We start from the raw sequence: 11,331 nt of genomic DNA on the forward strand, positions 1-11,331 counted from the left end.
CCAACCCATGTTGTGGAAGAAAGCTTTCTCAACGAGAACTTCTTTAACACTGCCTCAGCTAAAGACCGTTGGACCCCCGTCTGGGCAAGATATAGGAATGATTCATTTTCATCACCAAGTGTTGCAACAATATGATCTTTTTTTTTCTCCGAACACCACTATGTTTTCATGCCAGTTTTAAGTAAATTCTAGGTAAGATTTAGGGGCCTTGTTAATTGAACTTCAACTACATAAACTGTCGCAGCCGACTAGCACAGTCTCAGTCCATAGAATGAGCTTCATGCGGATGGACTGGAAGCAAAGACTGCTAATGCGCAGCCGCATGAGATTACTGATCCGAGCCAGGAGTAAAGCGTGTAGAACAGAACTCGGAAGAATGAGAAGAAGAGTGAGGGGAAAAAGAAAGGGGGGGGTTATACTGCCTTCATACGACGGATTGGGTAGAAGTAGGCTCTTACTCTTTCCTCTTCTGTTCTGATTTCAAACTTAGAACTTAGATAGTGGGATGGATGACCCCTAGTCCGAAGGCGCGACCTCCAACCGCCTAAACCATCACATGTTCAATTCCTGATCAGTAAACCTGCATCACATTCCGTAATCAATCAATGAGCTGCCACAGAAATAAATGCCAGGACTAATCTTCTGTATCATGCCAAGGGCACCATCCGCAGCCCCCGGATCTCTGTTAGTCAAGCTGAGAATGTAGTCAGCTGTGTCACGGTGCAGCGGTAGAGGACGCCGACTGTCACTTAGGTGCATATACGTTGTAGGACATTGTTGAATTTGTTTTTTTCGGCGGTGAATCTTTGATCTTCGACACAGACACCAAGATATGCAAACAGGCCATACAGCTCATTCAAAGCTCATTCAAACCACTGCGTGTTGCTTCGACGGGCTCGTCAATCCGTATTACGAAATTCCTTCTTGACAACAGAGATGCATCAATACGGACGGAAGAGGGCAAGGTCCCTTGCATTTCTATCTCTTTTCGTCAAACGTGAAAACTCTGCCCCAGAGCGGTGCAAAGAAGGCTATGTAATGCAGAGCGTTCGCTACGGAGGCTCAGTCAAGGGGATAATCCATCAAGCCTTTCTGCCAGATTGCGACGATTCAGGTGGAGCACATTTGGCCGACCATTATTTAACAAGGAGGAGGCTACAACTGCCGCGAAGGATCCTTCATAAATATCGACAGCAGGACGTGACGCTAAACTAGGCACTGAACGCTATGGTGCGCAACTCTAAGAATCACATGCCGAACCATCAGCCAATCTGGACCTGTGTGACTGTTACCCGACTAGGTGAAGATGACATCTGGGTTGAGAAAGAGGTGTCAACCCATGATGAGGAGGGTGCAAAGGCCACGAGAGAAAAGCTCGTTCAGCAATAGTATTGGAGATGTAGAAGTGACTCGATTCTCATTATATTATTGTGGAAGATCAGAACTCCGATAAACAATCGTGCGAACTCTCTCCGTTGATACCTACAGTATAGCAAGTCGTAAGGCCTAGAGTGATACCACTGACTTTAAATTTAAGATATTAGTCCGTTGACAGCTGAGAAGATTATTCATATAGGTCTGCGATATCTGTGCTCGAGCGAGATGAACGACTCTTGACATGCAGTGTGATAAGATAAGCACGTGTCCCCACACATCGACGTCAGTTGCGAATCACACACGCCCGTCGATCATCACAACCATCTAAACATCATCCTTCGCACGAGTTGACGGCTCTGTAGGCTTTTCCACAAAAAAAAAGAATTCTGTGATTCCAATTCTTAATCCTACCTACACATGCAGCCGATGCATTGGTTGACTTGCAGTTTCGTCGTCGCTGGCAAAAAAGACGTCTATCTGCACTAGATCCACCCCACACAATTGATTTGATTGAACTGCATCTAAAGCTGCCTCCTCGTCAAGTCCACGCATATACCTGAAATAAAATATACAAAAACCCGTATCATTGAGCTGCTTGATTACCTGTGCTTTGCTTCCCCCGTTCTTGCTGCGTACTCTGGCCTCCACGCCTCGTGTCTCCCAGCAGCGTCTAAAGCATCATCTACATTACCTCTCCTCCTCTATCACCATGGCAGCAGCTTCCGGGCCCGCAGCATGCGCCCCCTGGCGTCCAGCCTTCCAATCCCACATATGCAAAATGCCCTCCCCGGAATTTGTCTTCTCAACCGTCGCGCGCAATGAGCAAGGCCGATGCGTGCCCCGCGCCCGGTACTGCGGCTTCCGCGGCTTCTTCGGGGAGCTCCAGCTGCATCAGGAGGCAGAAAAGGAGCTGAAGCAGCAGGAGAAGGAACATGACAAGGACGCGCCGACGAATCCGCCCGTGTTCGAGAGCGACATGCCCACGATCACCACGGACGTGCGGATGGAGAAGGTCGAAAACGTCGCTAGCTCGGGAGGCGCCGTTGAGGCCGTCTTCTGGATCAAGGAGGTCATGACCCAGTGGCGCATCAAGGGGAAGGCGTTTGTTATTGGGGGTTCCCCGGAAGAGAAGGAGGAAAGGGAGGCGAGGGAGGAGGTGAAGAAGGGCATGAGGATGCGGGATGCGGGTGGTACAGCGGTCGGGGGCGAGTGGAGCTGGGAGAGGGAGATTACGATGTATTTTGCGAATCATACGCCTGTGATGAGAGGTCTGTCTTGCTTTCTTCTTCCTTTTTATCTTCTGTTTATATGTAGCTGGAACACCGTGCTAACCTCCAACAAGGCTCCTTCAAATACCCGCCCCCTGGCCGTCCCAAGTCCGAGGTACAATCGGACCAAACCCTCCATATGGGCGAGGATGTATATGACCTGCATGACCCTGTTGCGAGGAAGCACTTCCGCGTTGTCGTCATCCGTCCTGAGGAAGTCGAACGGCTGGATCTCTCTCAGTACGGAAACCCAAAGCGGTGGAAGTGGGTGTTCGTCGATGCTGATGAAGTTGGTGATAAGGGGACTGTCGTCAAGGAGGACGGACAGCGTGGGCGGTGGCAGGAGATTGAAATATGGCCATGAATCGTGGTAGATATTGTTGATCCTAGGAGGGTTTTTAACTTATACTGATACTTTAGCTCGCGAGAGGGCTCTCAGAGGGCATATCCTGCATCTGTGTGATAGAAGCCCCACATAATATAATCAGTCTTCTTCTGACAGATCTTTTTTCGTCACTTCTACGTGTATATAAACCAAGTAGGGCCATCAAGAGCCAGCCCAATTTCTTCTATCTGGTAGAGAAACCCCTGCACAGCTTGGAAGCGCATATATCAATTGAATAGAGCATCGAACATCAGCCCAACTTCTTCCATCGGTAGCAGGGATTCAGAAATCCGTGCACAATCTGTAGAAAGAGCACCAGATACCCAAAGCGTTCTCCAGAATTCACTGTAGCGACACAGTGCCAGCAGACAAAAGATTGCGTTTGGTTTGTTTGAGCAAGTGTCCCATCGTGGGAGCACTCCCCGTTGCTGTGTTCGTCGTCGTCCACAGCCCCCAGACATAAATATTAGATCCTCCACCAGTTTCTTCCTCCTGAGCACTTTCACCTTCTCTCTCAACTATCTACCTTCCTTCCTTATTGACGGCACGCTTCGAGCTTCCAGCTTCGCTGCAACGACTGCCTGACCTTACTCTTCTTGATACTTCTCTTCATTCTCATACCCTCTCCTTTTGAGAGGACTGTGCCTGTGATTGAGCTCCTGGCCTTCTCCATTTTTCGACTCCCACAACAGCAGTGCACGTGTCTCAGCAGCCTCTGCCTGCCTTGAGAGAAACATACAGCTCTTCTTGCGCCTCCTCTTACTACTTCTTTCGACTATCAGACACTCTCCTTTTGGGAAAACTGTGCCTGTGTTGAGACCTCGATCTCCTCCATTTTGGACTCCCACAACAACAGCAGACGCGTCTCGCCTAGGAACTTCTGCCTGTCTTGAAAGAACACACTTGGCTCTTCTTGACCCTCTTTATACTTTCTCTCCAGGAGCATACTCTTTCTTTGATTGAGACGACTGTCGCTCTCACAGGCTTGATCTTGATATCTTTTTCCTTGGGAACTCACTGACGGACGTGTTTGGCCAAAGGTAGCAGCTTCTTCCTCCTGCTTTGCCTTGAGTGAGAGAATCAAGCACATCTGGTTCTTCTTGATCTTGTCTCTCGTTACTTCTCTCCTTTTGAGATCCTCCTGGATTTTGGATTCCCACAACAACAATAACAACAGCAGCAGCAGCAGCACAAGCAGACACGTCTCGCCTAGCAGCTTCCGCCTGCCTGTCTTGAGAGGACACATCTGGGTTTTCCTGGTCCTCTTCGTGATACTTCCCTCCACTACCATACTTCTTCTTTTGATTGAGACGACTGTGCCTCCTGCGAGCTCGATCTTGGTATCTTCTTCCTCTTTGGGATCCCTGACGGACGTGTCTGTCTCGCATAAAGTAGCAACTTCTTCCTGCCTTGAAAGAACGCACCTGGCTCTTTCTGATCTTTTTTCTTGATACTTCTCTCGACTTTTGAGATCCTCCTTCCCCGACTTTGGCCTTCCAGAACGTAACAACAACGGACACGTCTCAGCAGTAGCTTCTTTCTGTCTTGAGAGAACACATCTGTCTCTTCTCCTCTTCCTATCTCTTCTCTTCATTATCATACTCTTCTTTTGATCAAGACGACCACCTCTTACGAGGCCTTGGTATCTCCATCTTCCTTCTTGGAACTACTCTCTGACGGACGCGCCTCGGCATCTAGCAGCTTCTTTCTTGCTTTGAGAGATAGAAACACACTTCCAAGGTTGGAGCCATCCTGCTAGGTCTGTCTGACTCTTCTTCGTCCTTTCTCCTCTCCATTATCAGACTTTTCTCTTGAGACGACTGTGTGCCTGTCGTGAGACTTCGATATCTTTTCTTCTTCATATTCCCTTTCCACCTTTTTCCCCTTCTCCTGTCTCCATCTTTGAACTCTCTGACGGACGCATCTCACCAGCAACTTCCTCCTGTCTTGAGAGATCGCACCTGGCTCGTCTTGGTCTTCTTTCTATTGCTCCGCTCCACTACCATACTCTCTTCTTTTGAGACGGCTGTGTATTTCGTGAGACCTGATACCCTCTTTCGTTCATCCCGGACACTTTCGAACTCCAGCGGACCCCTCGAGACTCCCACTGTCTGGCTTCTTCTACCCACCTCCTGCCTCACACTTTATCTTCTCCATACCAGACACGCGCAGTTGAGACTGTTCCTTCCGGACATCAGCTCTCTATCTTGGACACCATCGACCTTCGGCGGACTTCTGACGGCCACCGCGACCAAAAGTCAACATCCAAAGATAGAACAACCAAGGATCTTGACCTGTCCTGACTGACGACTCTTTCTCTCTCTCTCTCTCCTTCAATACCACTCTTTGTGAGACCCTGAGGTCCCATTGTCTGGTTATTTTTTTCTCTCTCTATCTGCCATATCCCTTTATACCCTACTTCTTTTAAACAAGGACAATTGTTCCCTTTGGAACAATCGTTTCTTTTTACCATCCGCCTTCCAAACCGATTGTCTCCCTTTGTTCCATCCGGGAACTCCGCCCACCGTCAAGACAAGACAACAAAACCTTTCCGGATTCCCATCACCTACCTACCGACCTACCTACCTCCCTATATCAGGCCACAAGCGCGCCAGATCGTCCAGCATCCTTGGTTTTTCCTCGTCCGTCAATTTTTTTTGTGCCATTCGAACTCATCCGCTCTCACACCCTTATACTTCTTCTCAAAAGAACAATGGCACTCGGCGATACCAAGGACACCAAGTGCAAGGATTGCGGCAAGCCCCTCACCAATGGCTGGCTCAGCCAGCAAACGAAGTGGTGCCCCGAATGCATCGCACTCCAGCGGAGACTGCGGGCCCTGGAGGCCGCCTCTTCCTCCTCCAACAACGACAATGACAATGACAACGACTACGAGGAGGAAGGGCCCGCGGAAGATGAGCTGGCTGAGAAAGCACCTTCGCCCTTCACAGAACCGCAGCAGCCTCGGACCGAGAGCGCTGCTGCTGGTGAAGACAAGAACGAGGGGGAGAGGGGCCCCGCGGAGGAGGTGATGGTGCAGGTGGAGGTGAAGAACAAACCGGTTGTGCCCGAAGAAGCGGGCAACAACAGCGACAACAAAAGGAAGCGCGGCGTCGCAGCGAAGTTGACGCCGGCCTGTGCCGACTGCAAGAAGTCGAAGAAACGGTGCGTGCACCGTCGACCCATCGACGAAGTCGCGCCCCCGAAGAAACGCAAGAGGGGGGCGGAGGAGGAAGGGGCAGTGGCACAGGTCGGCAGAGATGACAAGAAAGAGAACGCCAACGACAACAACAACGACAACGGCGCTGTCACTGCACCGCAAGCGGCTGTGGGCGCGGAGGCTCAGGCTCCCCCACCAACGAAGAGGGCCCGTCGGCTTCGATGGCAAGACAACATCAGTAAGGCTGCTGGGACTCCCACGGAGTCCCAGTCCCAGCCCGCTGCATCGTCAACTCCCACGGTGCAGACCCGGGGCAGCACCCGCAAGCGCAAACTTGCGGAGAGCCAAGAGAAAGAGTCGCCGGTCGACTCTGCTGCAGCCGCTGCGACGACTGCGAGGAGTGATGCTGGTGTCGGAGGTGAATCTTCACGGAAGCGGCCGACGCGGGCGAGAAAGCCAACCGCGGAGCAGCAGCACGTCTCTGGCGTCGCTGCTGCTCCTGTCCCCGCCTCGAGAGCTGCCACCACCGAATACGCCTCCGCTCCGGCTCCCGCCGCAGCTCCCGGGCAGCGAGTTCCTCTCCCCTTCCCGCTCGACAATACCAACAATCTGAAGGGGTCCGCCATCATGTCCAGGCACTCAGTTCTCAGCTGGGAACTGCAGACAAAGATATACGACGCGAGGGCCAAGTGGACGGCAGCCATGGAGGCCCTCGAAGCCGCTAAGGAGGCCATGGACATGTGGTTGGAGCTTTGGAGGACGGGCCAGTAATGGCCCTGCCTTTCCATTGTCGCAGAGGAACTTGCGGGCGTTCGTTTGTCACTGTCGTTCTTCCTTTTGTCACGAAATCACTCGTTTTCTTTTCCTTTTTTCTCCTGTTGTTGCCCCCTGGTCCGCCACTTTCGGATGGTGTGGGCTCAGGGCTGCACGCAGGTTGTTCGATTTCCTGTCATTGTTAGTCTTGTTACACGTATATAGAGTTGAGAGCAGCGAGGAGTTATGTTGGTTTGTGTTTGCGTTTTGTGTCGTTTTATCTTGTCATTTTATGTACATGTACCTGTTGTTCGTCCCTCTGGCACCACTATCTTTCGATGGTTTGGGCCGAGGGCAACACAGGCTTGTTCTTTTTCCCCCCTTGTTGTTGTTATTGTTCGTGATACTGTTTTATTATTTTGTTAGTCATGTACTCCCTGTTCCTTTTTTTCGTTTAGATTTTTGAAGTTTCTACTGGCAGAAACTCCCGGACGTGATATGATACCAATCAGAAGTACCTGTTTTGTCAGCTCCATCATTATCCACGTTTTCCCCGTCTCTAACTGGTACGTGGAAGAATCGGTAGGTAGTAGCCCGTAACTGAAAGAGTCATCGAAGGAACTCCGCATTTCCTTCCAGTTTCACTTTCATATTCAATACAGAGAATAATACATAGGGCAAGTACTCCGTACTCCGGCCCCGTACACAGAGGTGAAATCGAAGCCCGTGCTTCGCAGTCAGTGCGTGTATTGGCATTAGATCTCAAACAAACTCAAATCAAAACAACCCACTTAATAGTGAGGCTTTTGAAACCATATAGAAAGTGGGTCTGCCTTTCGGAGCCGCAGGCACAAGTGCACAGTGCACTGCCAAACTGGGCAGAAGCGACACCCTCTTCTGGAAAATGTCAACGAAATAACCTCGCTGGAGGTATCCATATTGTACCCCGCTTTGCCCAGCGACTTTGAGCCCACAGTTAGGCTGGCACAATAATAGGATTTTTTAAGGAAATGTGCGGAATTACACCAGTTCCCCATAACAGAAAGGGATAAAATGCAGCCAAGGCTGGTGGAGTTGGCAGGGACATCTTCGGCTCAGTACGGAGTGAGCACTGTGCACTTCGATTGATTGACGTAAGCTAGACTGATGATCATAGGGATGACTCGGGTTTAAGGTTTGGAAGGTTAAAAAAATGTGCACGAGTAATACGTGAAAATACTGGAAGAAAAATCAAGAGGAGTTTTTCTCTCCTCTCCGTCAATTACAGTGTCATCGAGCACAGACAGATCAATGGGTTAGGTAGGGGTGCACGCAGTAGTGGACGGACAACAAATGACGAAGGGATTGAACGGGAGAGATGATAGAAAGATAGCAATACACGGTGTACAGGAAGCCCGTTTCCGTACACCGAAGAAAAAAAAAGATCGAACAAGATAATGGGGAAGACGATCAATCGATCATTAGCGGCACAATGACGTGGAGCACGCGACAAATCGCCAGTAGTAACGAGAGCTGCGATAGTGATAGTCACTTGGACGGCGGAAGCGGCAGGAGTCAGCCTGTCAGGACGAGGACGGGGAAGATCTCGCTGTACGATGCACGTAGCACGAGCTCGTCCTGCAAATGCCGCATTGGCTTCAAAAATAGGCGCATGCTGAGATGGTTATTTGCGCGAGGGTTTTGATCCGAGACTTCCCTCGATCATGATGCAAAGGATTCGGAGTCAGAAAACTCACGTCTTCGACAATTGAGGGGGCTGGATGGAAGGAAGGGAGATGCGCTGGCCATCAGATGATGGGACACTGCAGGAATCGGAACGAGGAACGGTGTTGTAGATGCGACGTGATCGATGGGTCGATCTGCCGGTTGCCGCCGACGCGGGGTATAGATGAAGGAAACTCGATAGATAATAGCCGTTGACATCCGTGGCAGTAGTTGACTGTGCTCCTCCAAACCGCCATTCTAAGCCATGCTGGGAGAACGCATCGCTTAAAAAAAAGGGACGCTGTTGCTCGTACGAGCGACCGTTGCCGGATCGCAGCGTGAAAAAAGGTCTGATCGACGGGGTCCATTACTCGTTCGCGCTGTTTCATGCATATCCCCCATGGCCTGTCAGACGAATAAGACGCGACACCGTCCTGTCAATTTTTCCACCGTTGGCAGCGCCGTTCTTGTGACGACTGAAGAAGCGCCGAAGCGCCGAATCGTCTTGTAAGGGGACTCGTACGAGAGAGCGTCGGCTTCAGCCGTATGGAGCACTGCTCCCTTGGGAAAAGGGCGAGCACTGACACATCTCGGGAGTTCTTCTGTCCTGCTGCCGGAGATATTCCGGACTGATATCACCCATGGGGTATGTCGTCGAGGAGGATCAAACCGCCAGGATAGCGATCTACGAGGCTTGTTTAGGAATCCATCAGCCGTTTGAACGACGAGCAACGCGTGCCTTGAGACCTGGACGGGCAGCGACGAAGGGCATCATGATGGCACCACCTGCATTGCCATCTTGACCTGAGCTAGCCCCAGTGTGCGAGCACTGCAGCGCCTGCAGACGTACGCACGGTCGATGCATAAGGACTCCCCGCCGTGCCTGCGCGACGGCCTTGGATCTTCTCACCGCTGCTTCCTGTCTGCTGCACGTTAGATGTCAGAGGAAACCGGTATGTCTCTTGCGATGCAGGTAACAATGCAGGTAACACGGCGTTCGTGGCCAACTGAAGCGTTTGGGTCCGGGGCACGCAGGAGAGCGGTAAGCCCACGCGCTGTACGTTGCCGGTAATACCGTGACCAGAGGGGACCGAGTCCTGAGTCCTGACAGGGGTGTCGTCGGTACGGAGGATGCGTACGTTACCGTCCGTCATGGGGCTTTCCCGCGTACTCCGCTAACCGGGCCAGTGGCCGACAGTCCAGTTGGCGAGTCCATAGCACTGTGGCTAGAGTCCCGTACCGTACGGTAAGCGTCCCCACCGCCGTCACAGGGCGGTACGGGCCGTGACGGGCTCGACCTCCCCAGAAGGACACGCCAGTCCGCTCCTACGCCAGCAAAACTCCCCCCCATTCTCATTCATCTGCCTGTCTCTCCCAGCCCCGATCTCTTTCTCTCCTTCATCTTCCCTCTGGCAAGTCCAATCCCATCTCCTTGCGGCCCTGGGGCTTCTCTCTTCCTGCTTTCCTGCTTCCTGTGCATCCGCTTCCTGACGCTTCCATGGCGTTGTAAATAGCCCGCCACGGCTCTTTGGACGGTGCCGGCTGTCAGATACTTCGACCCCGCGGCCGTTCTAGTTCCAGTTCCTGTGCCTCTCCGGATACCCCAGGTTATTTGTCCTTCATTTTAACGAGTTACGACGTACGACAATAGACGAGCTTTCCTTCGACCCATACCCCTCCAAACTCAGGGCGCGCCTCGAACCATGGCTGCGCTTCAGAGCTTCACCTACCTGAGTGAAAACCTGCCATCGTGGATCGCTAGGGTCTCCGACCTGGCCACGCACACCGCTTCCAAGCATGCCGAATTCTCCGAAGAGTACAAGAAGCTCTCTCATCCCGTCAAGCCCCGCCGGCGGAAGAACAGTTCGGTCCACTCGCTGCGGCCCAGTGACATGAATCAGAAGCCCCCCTCTGTGAAAAATGAGCACGCGACAGAGGAACAGCCTGCCGACTTGGCCAACAACAAGAACGATGCGCCGGCTGGAAACCGGCGCAAGAGGACCACCGATGAAGCTCCGTCCATGAAGACCGCCGACGGTCCCCAGGTCATCCGCACACGGTACAACGTCGTCATCTCTTACGATGGGCATACGCAGAATGTTTTGGAAGCGGCTGTACGCGACATTGGTTCGGCGAGAAATAATATTCGGAGAGACAAATTGACGCGGATTATAAAGCCGGGCTTTGCAATGGAGATGTTTTCCAGGAGTGTTGCGATGAGCAATGACGACAGCTCTTCCCAGGTTTTGGGGATGGTGAGTGGTCGATATACCCGTGATGTCAACAAGGGCACACCGCTCGACTATGTCGATAAACAGTTGGAATTGGCGCAAGGCCTCTGCGAGACTGCTGCCCACCAATTCCTTCGCTACGGAGATTGTTCAAAGGAATTGGAAGGCGTCCAGGAAAAGTTTCGGATATTGTTGGAAATGGCCAACGCTGAGGTGGAGCGTATGAAAGAGGAACAGAAACAGATGGAAGCTACCAGAGCTGAGGAGCCCGCCCCGAAGAAGGAACGGGAAGTCAAGCCAGAACCACCAAAACCAGTCAGTATATCGGAGCCGGCGGAGAATGGAAAGCCACCTGAACCGGCGTCATCTGCTATCGAGGTAGATGATGCGTCGTCTACGTCTTCAATTTCAATTGACATGACCGCGTTCCGTACCGCCAAGTTCAGACCATAA

General features: G+C 51.8%; 4 protein-coding genes across 4 annotated transcripts; 3 read left to right on the forward strand and 1 right to left on the reverse strand.

Annotated features, from left to right (window-relative positions):
* Window positions 1–2,086: 2,086 nt before the first annotated feature.
* Window positions 2,087–3,009, forward strand: VTN00DRAFT_9928 (uncharacterized protein; the record flags this gene model as incomplete). Its single annotated transcript, XM_069436937.1, has 2 exons — window positions 2,087–2,645; window positions 2,720–3,009. The coding sequence occupies 2 exons, from the start codon at window positions 2,087–2,089 to the stop codon at window positions 3,007–3,009; spliced, it is 849 nt and encodes a 282-aa protein (XP_069284527.1).
* Window positions 3,010–5,743: 2,734 nt separating this feature from the next.
* Window positions 5,744–6,961, forward strand: VTN00DRAFT_9929 (uncharacterized protein; the record flags this gene model as incomplete). Its single annotated transcript, XM_069436938.1, has 1 exon — window positions 5,744–6,961. The coding sequence occupies one exon, from the start codon at window positions 5,744–5,746 to the stop codon at window positions 6,959–6,961; it is 1,218 nt and encodes a 405-aa protein (XP_069284528.1).
* Window positions 6,962–9,356: 2,395 nt separating this feature from the next.
* Window positions 9,357–9,801, reverse strand: VTN00DRAFT_9930 (uncharacterized protein; the record flags this gene model as incomplete). Its single annotated transcript, XM_069436940.1, has 2 exons — window positions 9,357–9,433; window positions 9,498–9,801. 2 exons carry the CDS (start codon window positions 9,799–9,801, stop codon window positions 9,357–9,359), a joined length of 381 nt encoding a protein of 126 aa, XP_069284529.1.
* A 549-nt stretch (window positions 9,802–10,350) lies between these two features.
* Window positions 10,351–11,331, forward strand: VTN00DRAFT_9931 (uncharacterized protein; the record flags this gene model as incomplete). Its single annotated transcript, XM_069436941.1, has 1 exon — window positions 10,351–11,331. One exon carries the CDS (start codon window positions 10,351–10,353, stop codon window positions 11,329–11,331), a length of 981 nt encoding a protein of 326 aa, XP_069284530.1.

This window comes from Thermoascus crustaceus, assembly GCF_041956765.1.
Source record: "Thermoascus crustaceus strain CBS 181.67 unplaced genomic scaffold VTN00scaffold_8, whole genome shotgun sequence".
Lineage (NCBI taxonomy): Eukaryota > Fungi > Ascomycota > Eurotiomycetes > Eurotiales > Thermoascaceae > Thermoascus > Thermoascus crustaceus.